Here is a 27,242-nt window from a genome sequence, read left to right as displayed (position 1 = left end):
TGTGCAGGCCCTCATATGGCCTCTGCCTGAAATGACTCAGTCAGCTCTGTCCCTTTAAGAAACCCCGCCCCTACAAGCCCACTTTCTTCTGATTGGCCAGCTCTCCGAAGCCTGCTGAGGCTGCACTTTGTGACGTCACAAAGTGCAGCGTGTAGAAAAAACTGTGTGACACCTGCAGCCTGCAGACTGAGCTGAAGCCTGAGGATTACTCCAACATACTTTAACCTACAGATTTAAAACTTCATCCATGTTTAGTCTGGACATCCAACATTGTAACATTATATATATGTCTTACAATGTGAAACAGCACAATACCCCCTCTTTAAAGAAAGGCTGCAACATCTAATTAGAAAAAACGTTGCCAGATAGACTTAATAATCAACAGTCAAAGCTGGCCAATAGTTATAAAGTAGTAATAACCTGAAAACACAGCTAATTAGGACTGTGTGGGTTCAGTTTGTATCCTGATTGGAGCACGGAAACACATTACATCACCTTTTCCCAAATAGGCCCCGCCCACTTCAGACCAGAATTCTGTAATGTGAAAAAAGATTTGATAAAATTGGCAGTAAGTTTTGTGTTCATGTGGGACTTCATTGGTCTCAACAAGAAAGTAATAGATTGACTTTTAAGATGAGCAATGACATGTCGCCTTATGATAAGCATACGAATGGAGCCAGTCTTTAGTACATACGATGTTAGCTCATGCAATACATGCTAATGTAAATGGCTGTAAATATGGTAAATCTGCTTTGCGTCTGACTTTGTACCACAGGGTTTTAAATGTATGACAAAAACAAAACATTGTCCAGAATCCAGTCTGCGTTCATTCAGGAAGTGAAACTGTTCACAGCGTGTACTCCACGGCCAGTTCATGCTCTTTCTGCTTCTCAGAGCCGATCAGCATCAGGTCAGAGTGGTGACCTCCGGCTGAGCGTAGTTTCCAGTGGCAGCGAGGATGTCTTTACAGCTCTCTGTCAGGAGACACAAAAGGACAGAAGCACAATGAAACACTTATGAGCATGAAAGGAGTATTACACTTGTTCATGTAGTGCAACGAGATCTCTCTGCTGATAAAAGGTGGCACTACAAGTTTCTTGGGCCCAAGGTAACATCTTTCACAACTGTCTGTCTGCCATTAAGGACCGGATGAATGACAACTTCCTCCAGTTGAATACGGATAAAACTGATGTCCTCATCGTTGCTGCTGACAGCATTGCCCCTAAGGTTGCTCAGAGTCTTGGTTCCCTTTCATCGTCTGTGAAATCAAATATCAGAAATCCTGGAGTCAGTTTTGATCAGGAAATGCTTTGTGAGCAACATATTAAATCTCTTACCAGTTCATGCTTTTTCATGTAAGAAACATCGCTAAATTGAAACCTGTTGTCTCACATGCCGAGCTAGAGATGCTCAGTCATGCTATTATTTCTTCCCGGCTTGATTACTGACTCAAACCACCCGGACAACTCGCATCACACCCATCCTATTCTCTCTACACTGGCTCCCAATAAAATTCAGAATTAAATTTATAATCTTTATTTTTGTCCACAAAGCACCCAAATACAATGCTGACCTGCTCCATATATATATATATATGTATCCCAATAGATCCCTCAGGTCCTCTGACCAGGGTCTACTTGTTGTTCCTCGTGTACGACAAAAGGTGACAGAGCCTTCCGATCTCTTGCTCCAACACTTTGGAGCGCCCTTCCAACTCATATTCAGTTTGTGGTTTCAACTGATGCTTTTAAAAAGCAGTTAAAGACATATTTTTCTTATTTGGCTTTTGACCATGTCACATAATTTTGTGCAATAGCATTTTTCTATTGTGTGTTAAGTTTTTGATTGTTATGGTTGTTATTATTGTACTGTGATCGCTCTGTGAAAGGTGCTTTAACAAATAACCTTTACTTATTTACTTTCATTTTCTTATATTTTAATTACCAAAATATATCCAGTAAACTATTATCAATTCAAAGGCTTTTGCGTTAGCCACTTGTGATTTCAATGGAAACCTATTAGTGTTGATCATCCAGAGGAGTCACTTGGGAAAATGGAGGCTCATTCGAGCTTAGAAGCCTTTTCTCTGCCTGCCTTTCAATCCACCTGCTGCCTCATCTTAGCAGCACTTGCCTCCCCATTATAAAAGCATGGTAAGGAAGAGATCTGCTGCTTGTCACGTCGCACAATGCGGTTTTGTTTGCATTTGTACGCGAGTGCGAACACCGTTATGGCCTCCTTGAGACGACCTTAATCCCTTCAAATCTACCACCTCTTTGTTCCCCTTACAGGAGGGGGGCGACCATTTCCTGTTACTGATAACCATCAGAGCATCTTCAGACCTGCTGCATCCATCTGTCCTCTGTGTTTCCTGCTCTGGTGAAATATTATCCATACATTAAGTCCTGTAACCCTGGAATTAGCCTGACCCCATCCCCTATGGGCATCTCTCTGAAGAGCAGAGCCACTGTGGTGTAATCTGTCTCCATCTATCCAACAAGAATGGCTGCAGTCACTCAGGCAGACTTTTGCGTGTCGGACAAAAAGAAGTTTTTGGTTTTAAACTCGGCCACAACAGTTTTGTTCTGTTAGGAAACAGTGCAGGTCCATTTGAGTCCTTTCTGCAGGTAATGTGCACTAAAATGTGTTGTGTATGTGTGATATTCCCCTGTAATAGACCGGGATGTCATTATCCACATGCTCACCAGACACAGGGCTCAGGATTGAATTACCCCCTGCCCCCCTCCTCTCTCTCAAAGATTAGTTTTGATGTGTTCTGGTTTTGCTCGGCTCCTCGCTGTTTTTGTGTCCACGTTTAGAAGAAAGCTTGTTTTGAGCTGAGCAGATTATGTAGCGCATTTTTTCAGGAATCAGTGTGAAAGAAGACCGGGGAGGATTTCTGTGTATTTTGAAAGATGGTTTCCTCCCCTGAGCATCACTACGTGTCCACAAACATCCTGTTTTCTCAGTTATCTCACAGATACAACCGAGGTTATGTGTTTTTTTTTGTTGTTTTTTTATCTGCATGTGACAGCATGCAATTAACCCACAGCAGTCCACAACACTCAGCACGTTCAGGGATGGAGGAGGCTTTCAGGAAACACGTTCAAATACAATTTCTGGTAATGGCCTGTCAAAAAAGGTTGGGTGTATACTCTCACAGGAGCCAAGCTGTGGTAAGTGCCCCATTTATGTGTTGTTTTTTTCTCGACAGTGACATGCTAATGAACATCTCGGTAAAGTGCAGTTTTGCAGGAAAACACCTTCTGTGTTGGTGGGTTGTTTGAGAGTCAGGATGTCGACCGGGTGGGATGTGAGCTCAGGATGTCAGGGATGAATCCATGATGGCCAAATATAGAGCCATTTTCACAAGGGGCTTCTGGGTACTTTGGGAAGCTCTGATGTGAAATCCAGCAGCAGCTCAACCAGCCGATGTCAGTGGAGCATCGCCTCCTTTTCGTACCCATGGTACCCGTTTCAGCCGGCCATTAAAGGACTCAAAATAACAGCTGCATGAAAATTGTGTAGCTTGAGTTAGTAATCACTGAAATATTTGAGGTTGCATCAAAGCACTCTGGGTGTCCTTGAAATGATGTGACCAAGAATACTTGTGCACAACAGGTTGCTTGATATTTGCGTTGCTACTATTCTAACCCAGCAGCACTTATTGAAGAGACACTCCTTCACTGAGCGCAAAGACAGATAGATGATGCAATTAGTACTACAAAGCTCTTCCATTGATTTCCTTTTGATCTCTCCTGTGAACAATCAGTAAAAACGGCCATTAGTCAGTCGGAGGCTGCAAGGAAGATGAGAGAAGTTGATGCAGGGAAGAATTTTTTTTCTTCTTCTTCTTCTTCTTTCTTTTTTCTTCTGACGAGTTACTCTAACTAATTGTGTTTGACAGTGTTGTAGTACTCGAGTGATTTTTAGGACTCGTGACTCGACTTGGACTCAAGCAGTGATGACTCGGACTTGGACGGAGAGGAGGACTCGGACTTATTTATTGATAAGGACAGTTTTATTGTTTATAATAATTTACTGAGTTTGGAGTGAGGGCTGTCACGTGCATTTATCTGCATGCGCGATTACTCTCCGTCTTGTTCAGCAACTGTTCCGGCTCCACAAATCGTGTGTTTTGCTTTCAAAGATTTTACACCAAATGTTACAAAGCTACCTGGATATTTTTTTGAGTGCAAGTGCACAAAAAGAATATCCACATGGATGATGTGTGATATTAATAAAACCAAAGTTTAATGTACCGCTAAGTTACTGCCACTGTTAATTTGTAGATATGTATATGCAGCATTGGGTGTGTCGTAGTGATGCACGGATTGCAGGCTTGTCACTGTGGATGGGAATATTGAGGTCTTAAAAATTTGGGAGGGTTGCAGGTATTTTTAAGTGTGTTAGACACCTGCAGTGATCGTGCGCATTTACGCACAACACACGACGCTGTAAGTTCACTGATGATTTAAATCTCTAGACACGCAGACAGGATCAGTCAGCATCTAATTATAATTAAATAAAATGTGTTTTCTACACGTCCAAAAAGTCCCACAGTCAGTCGAGGTTACAGTGAAATAAAGTGCAACAGCGGCCCTCCTTATAAATCCTGAGCTCATGGAAACAATCATAACTGCTGTTAACAGCTTCTCTAAATTTAATTTTAATTGTAAATAGTTGAAGACTTTCAAACATCAATGCAACACAATAAAGAAATCACCTGAAAGCTGATTTTCATTGAAAGCTGAAATTAATTTATAATAATGAATTGATCATTTGGCTCCGTGTTTTAACAACATCACACCTTCTAAGACTTGAGAATAAACATGGACTCACAGATGATAGAGAGTTACAGCTCAGCTTAGTTTTATCATCATTAAACCTCGAGGACTCGGACTCAGATAATGAGGACAAGACTCGGATTCTTCTTTGGTGACTCTGACTCATCTCGGACTTGAACACTGGGGACTCAAGACTCGACTTGGACTCGAGGTTTGGTTACTTGACTACAACACTGGTGTTTGAGGCACACAAATACATGTTTTCAGCCTACAGACTACTAAGTCACCTGCTTCTCATGGCCATTGCCTATAAAACAATTGATAATGTCGTATCTTATTATTTTAAAAGTTGTAAGTATTACCCAGTAATAGAGTCTCAGACTTGTACAACAGTGTTTTACATTTCCAAGATAACTCATTAGATAAACTTCTTTTATTAGTTCCTGGAACTTTTGTCTTAATGGATCCCAGACCCTGAACTGCTCTTTAAATTATAACTCGTCTGTTATCATTTATCTTCCCAGAGTTCTTTTCTCTTGGGTCCCAGACTCCTGCTGTTGCAATATTCCATCTTCCCTTATATATTATTATTGTTAAAATACAAGATAGATCAATATATAAGATCAATAAAAAAGTAATTAAATATCGATTACATAAAAAGGGATGGTAGAACCATTCAGTGTGGACCTGAGAGTCAAACATGTCAGAGCTGCTGTGGACGTGTTTTACAGTTTCAGAGGATTGGCCATGAGAAGCACGGCCTGAAAGCACTTTGAATTGCTGGTGCTTTATAAATAAACCTACCTTGTTTAAACGTTGAACCCTTTTCTGTTGATTTTAGAGACATTTACACTTCTCCACAAACACTGCCAGAAACACGGCTAAAAGGACACTTGGGTAAGATTGTCAATCAGTCACTTTGAGTTTAGACTAAAACATCTGAACCAAAACTGAATGGATTTCCATTAAATATTGTTCTTCCATTCACGTTCTCCAGAGGAAGAATCTAACCGACTTTGACGACTGAATTGTTTTCATGTAATGCCATCATCAAACAAAATGTTTAATTTGTCCAATACTTGCTAAACTAATATCCTCAGCCTCAGCTTGAGGCCATCCATAAATGTTTTACCTCCGACTGGTGAGGATCTAAGAATAGCAAAAAAATGTCTCTCAGTTTTTCATCCATCATCTGTGTTTTCTGGTATTTAATGACATCACTGAGAGCCTGGCTGCAGTCTCGTTAAACCTTCTGACAGCTGAAAAGAGGAAGTATTGTACGAAGCCATGGTTCCTGTGAGGTATATTTGAGTGAGTCATTTGAAGATCTTCACCATGATGCCTCAGCTACGCCTTGTATAATGGTTTAGTTAAAGGAATAGTGCAACATTTTAGGATCTGGGTCTGCTCGGACAGACCGGTACCAATCTTCTCATCAAACACTCTCATGTTTGTTAGCTAAATATGAGCCTTTAGCTAGGAGACTAGATAGTTTAGCTTAGCACAAATGGGGAAACAGCTAGCTTCATATGTTCAAAGTGTTAAAATGTGTCAGTTTATGGACCCATTCATTTTTGTATTAATAAAACAAAAACATAGCAAGTAAATTAAAACATTTAAAGGTGCTGTAAGGTAATTTTTTTACTTATGGACATAACCAGGCTAGCGGTTCTACTGCTATAAGTCAAGGCTAGCCATGTCCTAGCTGTTGCTCATCGTCGCCAGGTCTGTGTGACAAAACCAGCCCAATGGCCAATAAAACCAGCCCAATACTAGAACTCAAAATGTACCCCTGTCAAACCATATACACTGCTTTTAAAGTCTAACAGCATTGCTATCATTGCCAAATGTATTATAAAATACACAGATGAATTAAACTCAGACGGTCACAGAGGTGGGTGAGAGGAGGATGCTATCAAAACTGGCATCCATCATGGACAACTCCTGTCAAACCCCTGCGATCTCGGTTGCACAGTAAGGACAAAAAACTTTTGTATTATCTCCAGCCACACGTCCTATCCATTCTTTGAATCCGTTTTCACTTTACCAGTCCCTTGTGTATTTCTTCCTGTATTTTTCCCACTTACCGGGCGTCATGTTGAATGTGGACCTGGCAACCGTGCTGTTGCTTCATATTCAGCTAACAGATTAAACAATAAATATTAAATAAAACATGATAACAAAAGGAATTTAAAAAACGTCAATGCATCCCTGTGAGTGCATTTTTGCTCACTGTTAGGAATTAGTAGCATATACTGTAGGGCTTCCACCTGCTCTTGGCTACCAGGAGCACCAGTTGAGGAAACACAACATACAGCTGCACAGCACTGAACAGCTAAGAGTGTGCGGCACAAACAACAGTGCTGATATGTGTGTAACTTACCAGTATGGACATTGGGGTCTCCAGAGGTTAAGAGGAAGCAGGTGGCCTCTTTCTTAGTCTTGTCTCGCCCTCGGGGGCAGCGCAGGGACCACTTTTCACTGGGGGACAGCGGCCCGGTCAGGCTGCAGCCTTCCCCCTCTGAAAGAGCCACATTTGCATCTCCGTTCTGTTTGGAGTCTGACAGGGAGACAAAAACACACGGCAACGTAAATGCCAAAGCTTTTACTGAGACTGCCCCGAGGGCCCAGACGGAGGCACAGGTAGATTCCATGAAGTGTGTGCTTTTCTGAGATGAAATCCAATTTGACTGAGACGTTATGAGGAGTAATTTGATCCCGGTGTGTTACTGTCTTTGTGACTAAGCCCGCTTCATCTGTCAGGTGGATTGAAAAGCCTCAGGAAGCATAAAAATACAGAGGATGTTAATGTTACCAACAGGCTCAAGGTCACTTATCATTTATTATTGATTAACTGAATGGGTTCAACAAAATAATCTTTCAAAATTAAAACAATAATCAATAGATACAATAAAAGTAACAATAGCTGAAAGGGTCAGTTCACTGAAATGTCAAAGATGCATTTTCTAACTTACATCTGGTGTTATTCATTCAAACAGTTATTCCTGGTTTCATTTGGAGATTCAACACAAAGACTTCTGCCTAAATTGATGGAGGTAAATGGAATTTATTTTGTGCTGCTCAACACTAAGAAAATATTGTGCATGGTTAAACACCACCAAAAGGTAAGTGAAGCCATATTTCTCTGTTCTTCAGGTGAACTGACCCTTTATATCTTTGCAGCCTGACCTGAGCGGTTCCTGCTGACGCTCTCCTCTGCAGCCAGCGGACACGTGTCGCTCTGCGTGCTGTCTCTGTGAGAGTTTGTTTCTGACTTCCCAAACGAGGCCGAGTCGGTCGGAGCGTCGGGGTTGGGGTTGTGCTTCTTCTTCTTCTTGGGCAGCTTCTGTTTGGCCATGGCCAGCGAGTAGTACATCCCAAAGTTATTGACGATGACGGGGACCGGCATGGCGATGGTCAGCACCCCGGCCAGCGCACACAGAGCCCCCACCATCATACCCAGCCACGTCTTTGGGTACATGTCTCCGTAGCCCAATGTCGTCATGGTGACCACGGCCCACCAGAAGCTGATGGGGATGTTCTTGAAGTGTGTGTGGTTGGAGCCTGTGGGGTCGTCGGGCTGGGCTCCGATGCGCTCAGCGTAGTAAATCATGGTGGCGAAGATGAGAACGCCCAGCGCCAAGAAGATGATGAGGAGCAGGAACTCATTGACGCTGGCCCTCAGGGTGTGGCCCAGCACGCGCAGGCCCACAAAGTGCCTCGTCAGCTTGAAGATCCGAAGAATCCGAACAAAGCGCACCACACGCAGGAAGCCCAGCACGTCGCTGGCGGCTTTAGATGGCAGACCGCTCAGGCCCATCTCCAGGTAGAACGGCAGGATGGCCACAAAGTCAATGATGTTGAGCGTGTTCTTGATGAAGACCAGCTTGTCTGGGCAGCTGATGATGCGCATGAGGAACTCAAACGTGAACCAGACCACACAGATGCCCTCCACCAGCGTGAGGATGGGCTTGGTCACCATCACCGGCCTCTGCTCTATGTGTGTGATGTTACCCACAACCACCCGCTTCGTGTGGTTCTTCAGTTCATTGAAGGCTTCGTGGGTCTCCAGGCAGAAGGTGGTGATGGACACCAGGATGAAGAGCAGAGATGCTAACGCCACTCCCTGAATGAGACAGAAAACAACTCTCATCAACACACGTTCATGTCTTCCAACAAACTTCATGATGATTGCCTCTAGAAAAAACAATCCATGCCATGTGTAATAATTCCACGAGAGTATCAACTTCATGCACCAACAAAAAAAGACATGGGAGCTGCCAATCAAGTCTGTAAGGCAGAGTGTTTCCAGGGATAATTGTCTGAAGGAGGCAGTGAGTGCCAGATGATTGACAGTAAGCAAAGACTAAGATAATGAACACACATCATACGAGGACACTTAAATCAGGCACATAGAAATTTGACTTTTGAGTTTATTGTGATGGATCATTATAGTTCTCTCTTTTCTTCTCTTTGGATAAAGCTTTGTGCAGACTTTTTTCTTGTACATGCAAAACTGTTACTCATTCTCTGTTGACTGTGTACAGAGGCAGGAGAGGAAGGGCTAACCAGGCCACTGTGGCAGACCTTTAACCACCATTCTGTAAAGTATTTTTCTTTATATTTGGGCAGCAGGCGGCCAATATATTCCTAAATCTGACAGACATTTAAGTAGGAAATGACTGATTGGCTTTGTGTTTAGATATAAATTTTAATTATTTGCTGAATGTGATTTAAGTTGAGAATTTTGCAACTAAAAGGTGGTAATGAGATTAAAAACAGTAAGATTTTTTTTAGTTGCTGCAATTTGCTGCTTTCAGTCTCTGTGAAACTGTGCTGCATTTTTTTGGCTAAATGCGAATAACTAACATGCTGCAAATGAAAATGCAACGATACTGATGTTTAGCTAGTCAGCTTTAATGTTTTATGCTAGTTTAGCTTGTTAGGGAAGAGTATTTGCTAGCTAGCGCTAAGCCTTCACACAAAGTTTAGCTGACACGAAGCAGTGGACTAACTGGTCTAGTTTGATATTAGTTAGTGAAGTTTTCTTTCCTCTTTTTGTTGTTGAAAAAGCACTTTATCCACAGGAGATCCAGGAGAACGCTCACAGAAAACAGACCACTGGGGAACCAATTACTCCCACAAAGACAGACGGACTCACGCAGAGAGAAAACGTGATTCCATTAACATCCATTAACCAGCTGCAGACAGCAGGGGGCGCTCACACGGTGGTAACACTGAATGGACTGATTAACTAAACAAACCATTTGGCTACTGTGTGAGTGTTGTTTCAAATACATCATGAGGAGAACAGTCTCATGACTCGGTTTTCTTCTGACAAAGGAGGTTTTTGGTTAAACTTGCAACAACGTGCGTCATCGCTAACCAACCACAGAGGGGAAATTTAGAAGCAAAAACACACACAGAAAGTTCACCAGTCATGTTTCAACAAGTGTAACACTGCTGTCAGATATAATTATAACACAATACAAACAATCTCTCTTTCAAATACAAACCCAAAAGAAGCTGAGTTAAACCACTTTGATCATTCATGGGACGTAAATTGAACGGCATCCACCTGAGCCAGAACAATGGCCGCTGCTGTTTGTGTGAACACTGTGTGCTCACTCACTCGATCTCTCTTTGTTGTTTACAAAAGCCAGACTAATTGTGATGCCTCTCCAACTTTTCGTATCTTGCAGCTGGACCTGCGAGATGTGCGAGGCTTCACTTTTCTCCCTGCAGGCCTCTCTCATATCTTTTATAGTGTTTGGCTCTGTGATTAGGAAAAACAAATAGAGCATTTAATGGCCGATGGGGACTCTAATTCAATGTGGGACAAACAAACTGCAGATATAGCTCGCATAGAAATATACAGTATAATACATGTCTGTTTCTATTGTGCAACCAGATGATGTGCAGCTTTCTGCCATGACAACCTGCTTCAGCTTTGTTCCTGCAGAGCCCCGAGGCGCTCTCAGCTACGAGCCCCAGAGACGAGCAGGAGTGAGCTGCAGGACAAGAGACACGAGGCCTCAACTCTGCCCCCGAGAGGAGCTCCCAGTTCCCACTGATTAACATGTTTCCCTGATCAACAACAAGGTGTGTGTGTGTGTGTTGCAGGGCAAAGTCACATTGAATATCGCAACAAGTCGAACAGAATAGAGACTAAATAGAAACTAGCAGAACTGTAAGCACAGGGGTGGATCATTTTAATCAATTTAGTTAAAAGTGGTAATCTCAAAGATCTCAGTTTTGTTCTCTTTGGCGGCACCTATGGCGATAAACGGTAATTGCGGGAGCACACTTTCCAGATATCCAGACAGTGCTGCGTGTGTGACGTCCACGGTTGGCTCCGGTTGTAACTCCTGATTTGCCTTCATCTGAGCGTCGAATTTGTTTCTTTTTCTTTGGATTTTCACTTATTTTTGAAGTTGTATCTGTAGTCATCGATCTTCCCTTTGTATGTTCAGCCATAGTAGATTACTGTTTACTCGCAACACTCGCAGAGACTGGAAAAGCAGCCACTTAGCTCCGCCTACCCTCTCTGGCAGACCAACCACTGCTGGCTGATGGAAAAAACGTCACTTACTGGGCGCCTAAAGAACAGCTGAAGAGAGACAGGAAATGAGGAGTAGAGAGAGGGGGATGACATGCACCAAGTGATCGGCAGACCGGGAGTCGAGCCTGCGGTCAGTGTGTTAACTGTAGCCTCTGTGCATAGGGCGTCTGCTCTACCAACGGAGCTAAACCAGCGCCCCCACAGTCTACATGTTGAAGAGTCCTTGGGCAAGACACCAAACCCCATTTGTTCCAAATGTCCTAAGATCCTGATTGGAGATTGGCACTTAGGCGGCCATCAGTGTGTGAATGTGAGTGTAAAAGTGCTTTGAGTGGTTGGAAGACTAGAAAAGCGCTCTATAAGTACAGTCCATTTACCACTGTGTATATTTTAAACCAGAAAAAACTCTGAGTGGTTTTAAGGAGGTATCAGGTGAACTCAATCTGACTAACAAGCAGTGACAAAGAGAGCAAACAACCAATCAATAATGAGGAGAAGAGAAACAAGGACATGAACTAGAGGCAGTGAGGTCGGTGGGGAAGGGATGGGAGGTGGTGACAGGAACTGAAACTGACTGCAGCAATGCTTTCACACCCAAACACCCAACAACACCCAAACCCTGAATTTGTTTTTACAGCCTTTATTTACCAAAATAAGTTCTCATGTACAGGCACTGACGATTTCTCTGACACAGAGAGGTAAAAAGACGACGTGTTCCTCTCATCCATGATTCCTTTCTGAAAGCCATCCAGACACTGAGCCAGATATACGATCTGCCAAAGATAATGAATGTGGTCTGCACCACACGAGGGGGTCAGCCTGTGTTGAAGCTGCTCAGCGGCACTATTTCCAAAGTCAATTAATAAAAAATGACCCCGGCCTTTCATCACTCCTCTCTGGACTTGTGAATCTGTTTCTGGGTTCTTCACTTGTTGCACAAAAAAAAGAATAAGAGCCTGAATAGTGGAGCCTTCATAGTGTGAACATCAGAGGAGGAGGTGTGAGAGAAGGGGCGGTCAGGAATCAATACGGGTCAGACACACAGAACGTGAACTCTACATCGTCTCTCTGTATGCACTGCAGTCGTCGTCTCTGCAGGCTATAATGGGGACAATGTAAACAGACGTGTGCCACCTCAGAGGTGCAGGCATCGATTTGGATTCTATGTTCATCATCTCATCCATGAAATAATTCATTCACTTTAGCCCGACGAAATAGCTAATCACACGCTCAAATGTAAAGAATTAAGTATTCTGTCATGCTTATAATAACCCAGAGTGTGTGCTACTTAAGTCTCGCCTTTAAAAATGACTCAGGCACAGATAAAGACACTTGCAATGATTATAGGACTTAAATTCATTTGCAACCTTGACAAAAACCTATAAAACAACTTGCAGGTTACATTTTTTACTACATTAATATTCAATCTGGTCTGAAAATGGCTGTGGAAAAGGTAAATCCTTGATTTCATATTTTTCAGATTTTCACAAGACATAAGGGCACAAATTTAGAGGAAAACGCGACCGTAAAAACGTTACATTACGATATTACATCACAAGAGGGACTCGCAGTGTCCGACTCTGCCTTAGCTCAACGTGCAGAAGTAGGTAGTAGCGAGTCTGACTGGTCGTATCGTATTGTGTAGATATTATTTCTGCAGTCTTACATTTAATTTCACCTGTTCTTATGATGCTTTATTTTTGCGTTTGTGCCGGTTGCACAAATTCTGGCTTGACAGGACATTGAGCCCAGCACTTTCCTGACAGGAAGCGGAACGGAGCCAGCTTTTGCGCCTGGGTGCGTTTTTGCGCAGGTGAAGAGACGGAACACACAAGCACCTATCAGACAAAGTATCAGGAAACTATCATCGCTCTCTCTCCCTCTCTGTCTCTCTCTCTCACACCGCTGTGGCACCGTAAAAACGTAGTACAGATTTACCGCTATAGAAAATACAACTGATACAAGCTGACACTCGCCCATGAGTAACTATAATGGGTCAGTTTTAATGCTCCCACTTGCTACTACTCATGATTTGTTATAGCCTTCGGTATGTGATAAACTTCACATTGTTGTGGTGTGAGCACAGCGTTAGATATCGCTCATCACGACACCTGCCCAGTTCTCCTCTGGTTCTCGTCACACGACAGCTCAATGTCTCTCCTGTGGCTGTTATTTCTCCTCATCCTGGCCTGGTCCTGCTCTCTTTGACGCCTAACAAGCTCATAATTATCAGCCTGTGGTCCATCGGATGCATATGTATTAACAATTTCTTCATTTTAACTGACAAGAATGGCATTTAGATTAGGGATGCAAGATATTATCAGCGTGTTATCAGTATCTGCAGATAATGATAGACAGATATTTTCTGCCGATAAAACAACGCTTTAATCATGCCTAAATGCTCGATGATTCCCTAAAAAAGCTTGACGTCACGCTACAACATTAACTCGGCATGAGTGTGCGCGTGCACTGCGTACACCACCCCTCCACCGTCAAGCGTGAAGAAGGGCACAAGATGTCTGCTGTATGGCAGTTTTGGCCAAGAGTAGGCATGATATCAATTCCACTACAGGGGAGACTTGATGTTCTCTGCAATTAGGTGGAAAAAAACACGTGCCTAATATATCGGTATCGAAATCGGCAGTCGGTTGGAAAATATCGGCATATCGGATATCAGCAAAAATTCCATTATCGTGCATCCCTAATTTAGATGCATATTTATGAATGTTAAACCCATCATCAATTGGTGGGACTCCCTTATGTTACGGCACATGTTACTGTTGTCTGTTAGCCGCTGTAGTGTATTAATTCATATATATTGTTGAAAATAATTACTAAATCATTTTCCTATACATTGATTCACTGGGGTCTCCAACCCGCAAGTTTCTCTTTAAACATCTTAAATCATTTGCTGCTCTAAAAGTTTAGTTGGCTGGTTATCAGGCATGAAACAAACAAGAGGAATCACTGTGGTTACATTCAAATCAAACATCAGAGTGGATTTACCACTAAATGTGTGCAAATTACTCAGACAAAGGAGACAAAAGTAGTTTCAGTTTTCACTAAAGCTTGAATGAAAGCTTCCATTGTACTTTGGTAACGGGGTTGTAACTGTATATATGTACGTTTCATCACCAATCATGCGTCTTCATTTTATTTTGCTCAGTAACAAAAACATCTTCTTGCAGCCAAACACATAATCCTACTGTCCTGGCTTCGATAAAGACGTATCACACAGACAGGCCCCTGTTTGAGCGTCAGTTTGACAACAAATCAGCAGCCACAAAATAAAACTTGTGGTTCCTGCTGCGACGAGGCCATCGGCTCTGACAGCGTTCAGTTTACTCTAATGCCAAACGGTTTATCCCAGAGCTAAACAGAGCTGGTTTCTGCAGCAGGAGCAACTCCGCACGGAGGCTGCAGGAGGTCCTGGCACACACGAGGACGATTCACTCGAAAGACCGAACAATAACACGACTAAGCTCGACCTCACACCTGAGTGTTTGAGTTTGTAGGTGGTGCATGACTGACACCTCTCGTTGTTTGCCTCTCTGTTTGTCAGGTCTTTGTTTTGTTCATTAAATCTTGCAGCATTTAAATGTGTCTGTGTTTATTTAAGGCCAGACACAAAGAAAGATCACAATATCTCAGTAGTGGAAACTTTTAACAGTCACAGGTCTTTCTGCCACCGCAGAGTGTTTCCATGTTTATCTGCTGCTGTTACACAAGAGACAAAAATGATGGAGGATGGAAATTCTCTGATTCAAATAAAGACATAACAGCAGGAACAAGCTGTAAAAACAACACTGACAAATTATCAACTCATAAAGTTGTTATAGCAAACTGGTTGGCACACAGCTCGCTAGTCACACACCCAGGAGACACAGAGTAAACTTACATTTCACGGATGGACACAAACACATCTCCAAATTAAAGCTAGGTCTAATTTTCGTCTCTTGTTAGAGGAACTGCATGAAATAAGGGAAAACTGACATGTGTGACAACATTATTCAGTACTGCAATAAAAACAAGTCTCTGTTTTTCCACTGTTCTGCATGTTTCACACATGATCAGAGTTTGTAACACCTTGTTTCTCTTGAATCCGAGACAGTACTGTTCAGTCTTACAGCAAAGTCATTTACATTTCCTCGCTCTCATCTACTTCCTCAGCCGTCGTCTATATTGTCGTCGCCTGCAAATTGACACCAATTATTTGAGAGTGCCAACCCCATGGCTAGCCTGGGCTTTCGTTCATTGGCCAAATGTTGTGAATGCACCGCCCATGTATCCAAGCCTCCGTCTAATATCTTTCTTGTTCATTGTGTTTAACACAGTTTAATGCGATGTGTTTATTCTGCAGGTTCATGTGATGACAATGATAATATGATTTAACTGCCAACACTAGGGGTTGTATGATTTCAGAAGTCAACAGTCTTGATCAAAGTCGAGTCGACGCAGACTAGTCGCTGATGATGTAATGAATACAACCACAGGAGAAGAGAATGCTTTGCAATGAGAAACAATATGTATTTAAAAAACTTTTACATTTCACAGTGTAATTCCATGAAGTGGAATCAGCGGCTCTGCCTCATCTTGTCGCTGCCTGTTGAGGTGCTCTGGGCAGCCTCTCTTTTACTCTCGGGGATGAACTGAAAGAGCTTGAACCGTGGCTCCAGCGTAAAGGCCACAATAGATGGATTCGGTTCATCGGACTCACTTTGAACTGCGTTTCCAACAGCTGTCGAACAGTGTTTCGTGAAAGCACGCATGGCTCCCAGGTCAAGTGCTTCGACATGCAGAGTGCCGGATGTTGCTGCTCATGTTGAAAATCACTGCATAGATGAAAGATAACCCCACATGCAACTCTCCACATATTATTTCGACAGCCTTGGCCAAAGGTCGCAGCGCTGGAATCAGCCGTTCCACCAGCTTCCACTACGATGCCCTCATGGTGAGTGACTACACGCTTGGTTTTAGGGCTGGGCAATATGACAAAATATATCGTTAGAACAATATGAACATGTCTAAGGTATGTGTTTTTCTATATAGTCTCTATAGTGATGTCACAAAACCAGCGGCTGAACTGCTTTATGGCAATTTTTACGTCATTTTGACAACGCTTTACATTCTTATCCCTGCACGTGGGAGTGAACCTGGTGCAAACTATAGATGGAGGTGCTGTTTATTAACATGGACATTAACGTGCAGAAAAGGACTCGGAAAAAGGAAACTCAATTTTATTTGTCAAGTATTTGATTCACACAGGATTATCCAAAAGTAGGCTTTACCATGTGGTTATTTCATATAGACTAACTATTTGTTAAATTTCCAGAAAACATGATATATCGTGATATATATCGTTATCAAGATATTAAAAATCCATATTGGCAAGCCCTACGTGGTTTGGTGACGGTTTCATCTACACAGCAGTAAAGTCAACAAGTTGATTAGTCGACTAATCTGTGCAACCCAGAGTCAACACTACATTTTATTTCTGGTTTATGTCTCCACCACCTTCTAAATGCTCCACAATTTTCACTAGCTAGCTGCTAACAGTGTGTGTCTGTTGTTTTGGGCTGATTAAATATTGAGCAGTGTAACGTTTAATCACTTTTACACAATGTTGATATGAGAGCGTCGAGTACGCAAAACCTCCTCAGAGCTCACAGAAACTGCAGATTTGGTGATTATTATCTGTGAATAGCTGCTTTAAGTATTAAATCTAAACACAATATTAAATGCTAAACATGAATGATGACACGGATAGTACAACTACAACACTGAACCAACAGGAGTAGAATATATAGTGAAGCCTGTAGGACATGTGATGCCAAACAGTGGTGCCAAAAAGACATCAATCCAAGGTCATCAGGTGTCAGAGAGGTGTCAGTGTGCAGACAGAGCAGAGGACCCCCCGAGGGGACAGACACACAGTCCCAGCTGGGAAAATCAGTGCAAGGCGTGCTGACGACAGGCAGCAGCGTGTGTATCAGTGAGCAGCAGCTGGGGAGTCCCATCACAGCCATCATCACCTCCAGCTGTTCAGCATCAGCCGGTGTTACTAACGCGCAAGAACAACAAGGGGCCACCTGAGCAGTCTGCACGTCCAATAAGAGCAGTCACTGCTGATGTTTTCTTAGAAGTCACGTCACGCTGATTCATGTCTGACAGACGGTCCACCTGAGGACGCAGGAGGATTAATGTCCACTGCTCAGTCTGTCCACTGTGCTTCTTCAGGCTGGCTGTAGAGAAGTCATTCATAACCACTTAGAAGATATGATCTAAAGTGTGAATGAAAAGCTGTAGAGAAATTAGTAATTTCTATTAATACTGAACCTCCATCAAAGAGATCAGAGAAAGATCAGGCCCACACCTACCACCAGGGTCTCCACTCTCCCCCTAAACATGTCTATTATGATGTCGCCAAAGCTCCATACTTAAAATGACAAATGAGGCAACTCTATCCTGATGAGGAAAGTTAAGCCAGGCTTTGTCATGCCCATTCCAGTCAGCCTTTCAACCAATGCAGAGTTTCCACATCAGTCTGTGTAAAAAGGTACTTGCATCTGCCTGGTGTTATTCCATTTTAATTCATTTAATTATGATAATTTTACTGACATTCTTCTATTGTGTTTGATGTTTGTTGGCCTTTATTTTATTTTGCAGAGTACTGTTCTTCAGGTCTTCAATGCAACTCTAATGCAAGGGTATGCATATGGAAAAAGTGGCTTTTGATCCCATGTTTTGATGCAGTCACTGTACATTTTATTTAAAGACCAGCTCCAGTCATGTTTTAAGACATATAAAATGCTCTGCTTGAAATAATAAATATGTCTTTTTCTGCAAAACATGTTTAATTACCTTGTAAAAATCCTCCCAAGGCATCTCCTCCCTCTCCCTGATTAAAAATTCCCCAATCTACATAGTCCCCGCCCACTATGTACATTTCCAATTGCCCCCTCCGTTGCAAAAACAAAACACGTCTCTGCCATTGTTTAGTGGCAACTTGTTGAAACTTAGCTAGCTTGAAATGTAGTAATTAGTAGTAACGTTAGCGTTAGCAGTCAGCAGTGAGTTTGCAAGAACTACGATGACAGTTACAGCTGGCTCGCGCATCACTGAAGTGGTTGCCATAGGCTGCACATAATGATATACATAGCATCACCCCGTCCATTAACGGGATTGGCTCCTTAGGTTTGTGATGTCTCAAACCTGCCAATCTGAAAACGTGTTGTTCAGCCTGTCCTCGGTACACTGCAGTTTAAAAGCAGACAGGCCCAGCCATGGAGATGACTGCTCATGTTGTCCCTGATATGTCTTGTAGCACATGAGAAACACCACAAGGTTAAACACTTGACTTTCACTGGAGGGGGTCTTTAACCTATTATTGTTCTATATGACCTCAGTGTGTGTACCTTTCCTTTCCTTGTTATTAAACTGTTTTTCAGTCCTTTTGTTTCCTTGTTATTTATGGCTGTTACTTCTTTGCATTTCTATTTTGTCATTTCTGATTGTGGACTTGCCCGTGTTGGTTTGTGAATGACAAATTATAGTAAAATATGGGTGTACTCACTGCTATGTTGGAAGCCTGAAGGTGGCATTTTTGACACTTGAGTCTGAGTGTATCACAGCTTGTAGAAAGTTGCATGTGTCTCTGGCGGTGTCAGAGTATCTTGAAATTCATCAATCAAAGGCTTTCAAACCCATTTCACATCCAGGAAGTCATTAAAAATATTGAATTATTTGACAAATGTGTAAAATGTTTAAAAGTATTGAATTAAAGGAGGGTGACACATGAGGAGGTTTGAAGCTGATACGTTTACACAACATTCTTTCATAAACCAACAACTCACATTAGTGATAAACAGATAATTGTTCTTTGGTTTTTGTGGAAGTCAGATAATATTTTCCTGTATTCATATATTCTTTCATATCTGCCAAACTAAAGTCTGCTACTCTGTGCAGACTTTGTGATGCATTCGCTGATCTCAAAGAAACACAGCCGATCTATTTTCAGCAAACAGCTTGGAAGCGGAGCAGAATAAACAACCAACATAATCAGGCAGGCTCACATCCGTCTTTCGCAGAGAATTCAGTGTTATTATGAAATTCTCCTTAACGAGTCGGTGCTGCTTTGATGATGTGTGAAAATCAGATCCTGTGTTCGGTGCACAGAGCAGCAGAGAAAAGGTGTCGGCACCGTGAAACACGGGCCCGGAGGAATATGAGGTTCTGCTCATGAGGCTCCTTTATTATTTATCAGCTGGGTGTCACAGTGAGACAAATGACACGAGAGAATAGGTTCCATATTAGACATTGAGCAGAGCAGCTTATCAATTTTAAAAGGTTTCTTGAGCATCATCAAAGTCCAAGAAGCAGAAATGAGGCCCTGATGAAGATGTGGTGACACCATTTCTGTTGAGTTTCACAATTTAAGATATTTTTTCAAAGAATCTCAACAAATTCAATCAAAGAAGTGTTTTGTGTTGGCAAGGTAATTACTGATTGGAAATTTGGACTCCAAAAATGCATCAGACTTCATCATTCCCACAGCAGTTAATCCGTCGGTCTCACAACAAAGACAAATTGATTTCTGTCTCTACGTGGGATAAACATGCAGTTCTCCTCTGTGGGAAAAGCAGTTGTAATTGCTCACCACTGATAACAAGTAGCAGCACATTTCCGCAGCCGTGATTATTAAAAAGCTGTGGGACGGTGGGGTTTATGAAATATTGCAATTTGGGAATGTTGAACCAAGTTATCAGGTGTGAGCTCAACATTAATGTCAGGTCCAATGTCCCATAAAACAATAGTGAGATAACACAATCAGAGTCATGGAGGTCTTCAGGGCCCGGTTTTTATCTGATCAGATTAAAGCTATCGGATAGGATCAAACCTTGAAAACAGGCTGTTCAAAAGAAAAAAAGGATTAAATAATCAGACAAGATCAGGTAATCCAATCAGCTTTTATCTGGATAAAACCTCCCATTTCTGTTGTTCTGTACTTTTGAGTAGGATTGGGATAACTTTAATCCAAACAACAAAACAAAATGTGATAGAATTTAAGTAGGTCAAACAACAATTTTTTACAATGATGCTGATACTGTAGACATTGTTTAACGCTTTGCTCTTGAATTGCTGAATCACTAGAGTGACAAAGTCGATGATGTAGATTTTAGGATTGTGGGAAAAAGTAAATGAAATCATCCCCATAAAATATTTAACCAAATAGCATCATTATTAAACACAAAATATTCAAATAAATGTCAGGATCTGTTTTATTGTGTAGGTTTTGGCGCCCCCTGTGGACAGAGTATGTAGTATGAAGTATCATTGAGTTAATTCGTCTGACACCTCCCCCCTACCAGCAGTTTCAGGCCTTAAAAATAACTATATAGAAATAATCAATCTTGTCTCTGATGGTCTGGTTTGCTTTTGTAGCTCATATAAAGTAATCAATGTTAATTTCAGTCTCTTTCATAACCAGCAAAAACTCATCACGGGGACTTTAAGGTTAATGTTTAGATTTTAATCTTTAAAAGGTATTTGAATGTTTGTGTGTATATTTGCTGGAGGTGTGATTAAAATTGTTTTAGTCGCCTCTGTAAAACTTACTGACCCAAACATTTAGGGCAATGCAGCAGGTAGGTGACCCTAAATCTCCAGCTAAGAAGGCCAAGGAGGTTTCAGGCAAAGCAGTGATGTTTTTGGCTGGCAAATACAGTCACCTGACCTTAATCAATCTAAAGTCATGTTACACGTTGTGAAGACAAGACGGAAGTCAAAGTGGTGTGTGTGTGTGTGTGTGTGTGTGTGTGTGTGTGTGTGTGTGTGTGTGTGTGTGTGTGTGTGTGTGTGTGTGTGTGTGTATGTGTGCTTGTGTGGCATGACAGATAAATACATGACAGGATGTAAAGGCTTGGTGAGGGAGCACACATTAGTATCATCCATATGGACGTGTACTAATCAAATGCATGTTCTGTGTCAAAGTACAGCGTGCTGCTTCATCAGAGAGGAGAAACTGTCGGTGTAAAGGCAGGAGGTGATGGATCCTGAGACTTGTATTATCAACTATACACGGTCTATCTGTGGTGTAACAGCTTGCAGGCTCTCTCCTGCATATGAATGTGGTGACTCTTGAAAGCAATTAAGAAGTAAGAAGTGTTATATTTTAAAGAGGGGTATTATGCTGTTTCACATTTTAAGACATATACAGTATATCATTTTACAATGTTGGATGTCCAAACTAAACGTGGGTGAAGTTTTAAATCTGTAGGTAAAAGTATGTTGGAGTAATCCCCAGGCTTCAGCTCAGTCTGCAGGCTGCGGCGAATGCCTGGTTTCACACAGATTTTTCTACTCGCTGCACTTTGTGAAGTCACAAAGTGCAGCCTCAGCCTCGGAGAGCTGGCCAATCAGATGAAAGCGGGCTTGTAGGGGTGGGTTTCTTAAAGGGACAGAGCTGACTGAGTCGTTTCAGTTACAGTGCCTTCATACATAAGACAGATTTTTTAAACTGTAAATTATGCTAAGCTGCTCTAGATCACAGAGTGAAATATGAATCTGGAAATTAGCATAATAGCCCCTCTTTAAATTAAATCACCAACTCTAGACCACATCAGGTTTTATTACAGGCAGGAGTGAGTCATAAACTTCCACCACTCATTGACTGTAAATGTTTATCAGGGTGACTCCATTACTTTCTCTCTCCACTCCAATTGAAGGACTTTGTGCTAAATTCTAACATGAGTGTGTGTTTAGATTTTCACAGTGACAAATAGTGATTATTAGCAGGTTTATATTGACAAATCAATGTCCGCCTCTTATGTTAGCATGCTAACCCAAACACATTTTGTGTTAAAGGAATGTCATCAGTTTTGCAGAATTTGGTATTCAATTAAGTTTTGTAAGTTTGACCTGATGATGATGCTACATACAAAGTAAAGGGAAAATTAAACATCCAGAGGGAAACATGCCTGATGGTAAGATCAAAACCACAAGTGTCACTGTAGGAAATGTCAGAGGATCGGCAAAGTCAGTAAGATACTGTACATCCTCGGGGAACCATGAATTTCATATCAAACAGCATTGCCATTCGTAGATCCCTGCTGCGACATTTCATACAAATTTCATCTGATGTGAATGTAAACACCTTCAAAATAAAGCTGAGAGTCAGCAGTCAGTGTTTCATCTCTAATCTAATGCACTGGAGTATCAACCCCGCACAACTACAGTGTGTCACAAAATGTAATGTAAAGATTCATGGCCATGACAACAAGTTTTCAATTGTGTTTGGGAAATGACAACAACCACAAATTATGTGGTGCTGGTACACAATGGGTTCAAATATGTCCCAGCAGCATACGGGAAAAGTTCGGGCTTTCTGAGTGAAAGCGGATTCTTTGACACCCAGCAGAACGCTGTTCATGTCCGATGTGAAAATTCAGCATTGATGTTTTATTTTAGCGAAAACATTGGACCTTTAACATTTCACCAGAATCAGAATCAGGGTTTATTGCCAATGGTAAAATGGACTGTACTTATATAGCGCTTTTCTATTCTTTGCGACCACTCAAAGCTGCTTTTACACTACATATCACATTCACCCATTCACACACACATTCATACACTGATGGCAGAGGCTGCTATGTAGAGTGCCCAACTGTCAGTTGTCACATTCATACCTGTTGGCTATGCCACCAGGAGCAATTTGGGGTTCAGTGTCTTGCCCAAGGACACTTCAAAAAAAATAAACAACCTCCGACCTTCCAATTGAAAGATGAATGACTCTACCACTGAACCTCCTGCCAAGTAGGTTTACACATACAAGGAATTTGTTTTTGATGGTTTTGGTGCAGAACACACAGTACTAACACCACACCAACCATGTATTAAAATGTTCTCAAACAGTTGTAGCTTGGTTAGTTTGAGGCACCATGAGTACACCAACAGCAGCCTCCAGACTGAGAGGCAGATGTTTGATCAATCCAGCCTGACCTCCTTCAATTATGGACTTTCTGATTATACTTCTTCACCTGACTTCCGAAAGGCTTTCTGACTCACTTACTCTGGACATCATGCTGACCTAAAGTCATGTCCAAGTAGATAATTTATCGATTACATATCATGTCTAATGTCTTTGATTTTAAAGTGGTGCCACGGTCATCATGCAGACCACATGTGTTGCCTCTCTCAGAGCTTCACCTCCTGTCTTGGTTGATAGTTTTAGGAGGATGCGGCTGAAACGATGGACAGATTAACTTCCCTCCGGCTTTCAGGAATCACATTATCTGAGCTGAGAGGAGAGGCTCTTTGAAATAAAAAGGCCATAAAGGTAACGTGACTCCTTCCATATGCACTCACAGAACACACAGAGCAAACATACGTACATGAATGAGCAGGAGAGGAAATTAACAAAGGACATTAGGGCTCGGTCAATGTCTGCACTCTTTCGTTATTATGACATACCCCAAATAAATCCACAAGGCTATTTGTCATAAGACTTCACATTCCTAGCTGCATGTTTACAAGTACTCGGTGGTGAGAGACACGATGAACTGGCGGTCATCTTCAGATGGCAGTGAAGCATCAGCAGCTGTGACTTAGAGCTGCTGGTCGTCCTACAGTGACAGCCTGCGAACGCCACCTGCACAATAAGCTAAAATAAACACGTTTGTAGTGTGACTGGCATGCAATGAGAGCACTATACTTCTGTGAGAGCTTCTGAATAGACTATTCAACTCAACAAACAGGCAAACAGAAATTAAAGTGAGCAGCAGCCTCTCTCTGGACTAAATGCGTTTCTCTCTTTGTCCCGCTGGCCCTCTGCCTGAAAACTGCAGCTATAGTGACACTCGATACTCGCCGTTCACGTTTACTTCACTGAGCACTCTGCTGCTTTTGTTGCTAAGCCATTAGGCGTACTATTCTTCCAAATGCTTCTGATATCCCCTGGTGGAAGTAATGAGAGAAATTGATTTTAATTTACAACCCAGCAACATTTATTTTATCAATAGAGCCAACAGAAGTGAATCTTGTTCATCAATTATAATTTGAAAACTTTTTATCGTAGTTTGTATGTGATGAAATCCACTGGAGACCCTCAACACAACAGACCACAGACACAATTCTTCTGTTTAATACACACTTTGAGTTACAGTACATGGCTGTACTCTCCTGCTGCCTTTCAAGCACTCGTGTTTCGAGGACCTCTGAGTGCAAACCTTGAACAGGATGTGTGGGAACACTTTAGTGCCGCTGTATTTCTGCCATGAAACAGCATTTTCTCTATTTTCAGCATTTTGGTCCAAGTTCATCATTTATTCAAGTGAGAACTGAAAACTTGCTGTATACACGACTGACAGAAACATTTAGTTGTCTGGGAAGCAGATATAGAATCATGTGTTATGGTTTGGTATAAAAGCATTTGTTGAGGTTTATGAAAAAAGAAGAAATATTTGAAGTGATAGGAAAGACTTTTTCTGAGTCAGAGTTTTTCTGAATTAAAATAATGATCTCAAAGATTTTCATTTAAATAAATGTCTGTAAAATCACTATCTATTGGCCAATGAGGTAACACAGTGGTGATTGAGCTTATGGCCCACTGATGAAAGCCTTTGCATTTGCAGTATTACAGTCCGGGTGTCGGGTGCAACTTTCGCGGAAAAAAAATCACAAGCGGCGCCCAGTTAGTGCCCGGTTTTCCATCACCCAGCAGTGGTTGGTCTGCCAGAGAGAGTAGGTGGAGCTAAGCAGCTGCTTTTCCGGTCTCTTCAAGCGAAATTACTTTCAAATTACATATGCTCTTTATCTGAGATTGGTGTTGGCAGTACTTTTTAATACAGCTCTACACCTCCCAAAACCCCAAAGACTGGACATCTTGTTGGATTTCTGTTGCTGTTGTTGTATGCCAGTTTGTCAATAAGAGATCTAACAGGGAGTCAGACCCCTATGGCATCTATCTGACCCCAAACATAAGTGACATTGACTGAATATTGTGGGTTTCTGTCTGTGATCAAGTAGTTTTGTGAACAGTAAAACACATCTCAATCCAAAAGGAAGGGTGTTATTATCTTCACTGTTCTGAAAATGATGGACCAGACTGAGGAACCTGTCTGCAGGATTTTCTCTCATTTAGCCACACTAGCATGGCTGACGACAAGCACTGATGCTCAGCAACAAGGTCTGGTTCACAGTCTGCATTTCAGGTCAAGTCAGAGGTGTTGGGTAGGTTTGAGGTCAGGGCTGTTTGCAGGTCACTTAAGCTTTTCCACACCAGAACCAAGGAGCTGTCTTTGTGCACAGGAACACTGTCATCATCAAAAAGAGGAAAGGCTCTTCCCTGAGCTGTAGCATCAACCACAAAAGAGGGCTTCAGGCTATTTTTTAACAAAGCTACCCAACTGAAACAAATGAGTACAAATAATAAATATAATGACTTTTGTTTTGACTGTTGTGTAAAACATGAGCAAGCCAAGGAGGAAATTATTGTGCTTCTTATTTAAGGATGTTCTGATGTTGTTTCCGTTGTTGATGTGTGGGCGAGTCTCCGTCTGTTACTGAAACACAGTCAATGGAACAGATTGGAAGATAGAAACTGTGGCCAGAAAGATGTGTTCTTCAAAAACACTTTGATGTAAGAAGAAAATATCAACTCAACTCACAAAAAAACTTCCTGGATCTTTTTTTTAAATCAGAGAAATCCAGCGTGTACTCAAATAAACAGTGACTGTCACAGTCCGGGAGATAGTGCTGTGAAATGCGAAATGCCTGACGACTGTTATCACTTGCAACAATGACTGAAAGAACTTTTGTGTAAGTTATTGATTTGATAGAGTTGGACAACAACGCACTTGACTGGCAGACTGGCGCTGTCATTCCATGTGATGAAAGGAGGACTCAGTGAGCAGTGCTGACAGTGAGTGAAATATCCTGGAGCTTTAGACAATGAGAAACACGCATCAAGTTAAATTAGTACAATTATAGCAAAGAGACTTACTTGTCCTACTTGTGAGGGGTAATAATAATAAACACCCCAACATGAAAAGTGTAGAAATCAATGGACAGACACACATACACTCAAAAACACACAGACACAGCACACCTGCAAAAGCTGTACAATTCTGCCTCAGCCTGATTGACTGAAGCTTGAGGGAACACCTGTTGACTAGTAGAACACGTGGCCTTTTCCCCCTTAATTGAGACTCACTTGCAGGTTTAATGGTCTTACACTGACACATGCCCACTCAGAGAGAGAAAACACGTGGAGAACTCACCCTGGCTGCTCTGGACGAGTACGGGTCATCAAACAAGGCCCAGAGCTTCGGCTGCCAAACTTCGCAGCATCCCCTCGACCTGTTCGGACAGTCCTCGATGCCAAACCTCCTCGGCATCTCTCTTTCGTCGTCGGTGTCGTCCGGGTCGGGAGGTTCAAATATATCCAGGGCCTCCTCCGCGTCCCGGTGCTGCCGGTAGGTCATCCAGCAGCACGGCTCCACGTCGGTCTCGTCAATCCCCCAAAACGCCAGCTCATCCTCAAAGAGAGGCCCGCAGACGTCGGCCGGGCAGTGCAGCTTGCCGGTCCGGTAGTAGTTCAGCACGTAGGCGAAGATGCCCGGGTGTCTGTCGAAGAAGAACTCGGAGGAGCTCGGGGGCGCAGGGGCGTCCGAGTCAGAGCTGACCTGCGGGTCCGGGTCTGCCAGCCATGCCAGACGGGTCCCCGGCAGGGTCCTCAGGGTGCTCTTGTAGGTTTCATGTCGAGTGCCGCCCACGTTGATGATAATTTTGTCCGAGTCTTCCCCTCTGGCCATCTCCTCCTTCAGACATGATTTAGACGGAGGTTTGTTGCCTGACTTGCGCCCTCGGTAAGACGAAACACACACGGAGCTAATCAT

At 42.3% G+C, this 27,242-nt stretch overlaps 1 protein-coding gene across 1 annotated transcript; it reads right to left on the bottom strand.

The window, feature by feature from the left end:
• Positions 1-237: 237 nt before the first annotated feature.
• kcnc4 (potassium voltage-gated channel, Shaw-related subfamily, member 4) lies at positions 238-27,242 on the bottom strand. Its single transcript, XM_069659878.1, has 4 exons — positions 26,625-27,242; positions 7,977-8,913; positions 7,171-7,347; positions 238-974 (listed from the first exon to the last, which is right to left on the bottom strand). The coding sequence occupies exons 1-4, from the start codon at positions 27,240-27,242 to the stop codon at positions 907-909; spliced, it is 1,800 nt and encodes a 599-aa protein (XP_069515979.1). The 3' UTR covers positions 238-906.

Source organism: Semicossyphus pulcher, unplaced genomic scaffold (genome assembly GCF_022749685.1).
Source record: "Semicossyphus pulcher isolate SPU_LCO1_2020_fin unplaced genomic scaffold, fSemPul1.0.p SCAF_13, whole genome shotgun sequence".
In the NCBI taxonomy this organism is placed as follows: Eukaryota; Metazoa; Chordata; class Actinopteri; order Labriformes; family Labridae; genus Semicossyphus; species Semicossyphus pulcher.
The sequence above is the reverse complement of the archived record's forward strand: the minus strand, read 5'-3'. Positions and strand labels throughout refer to the sequence as shown.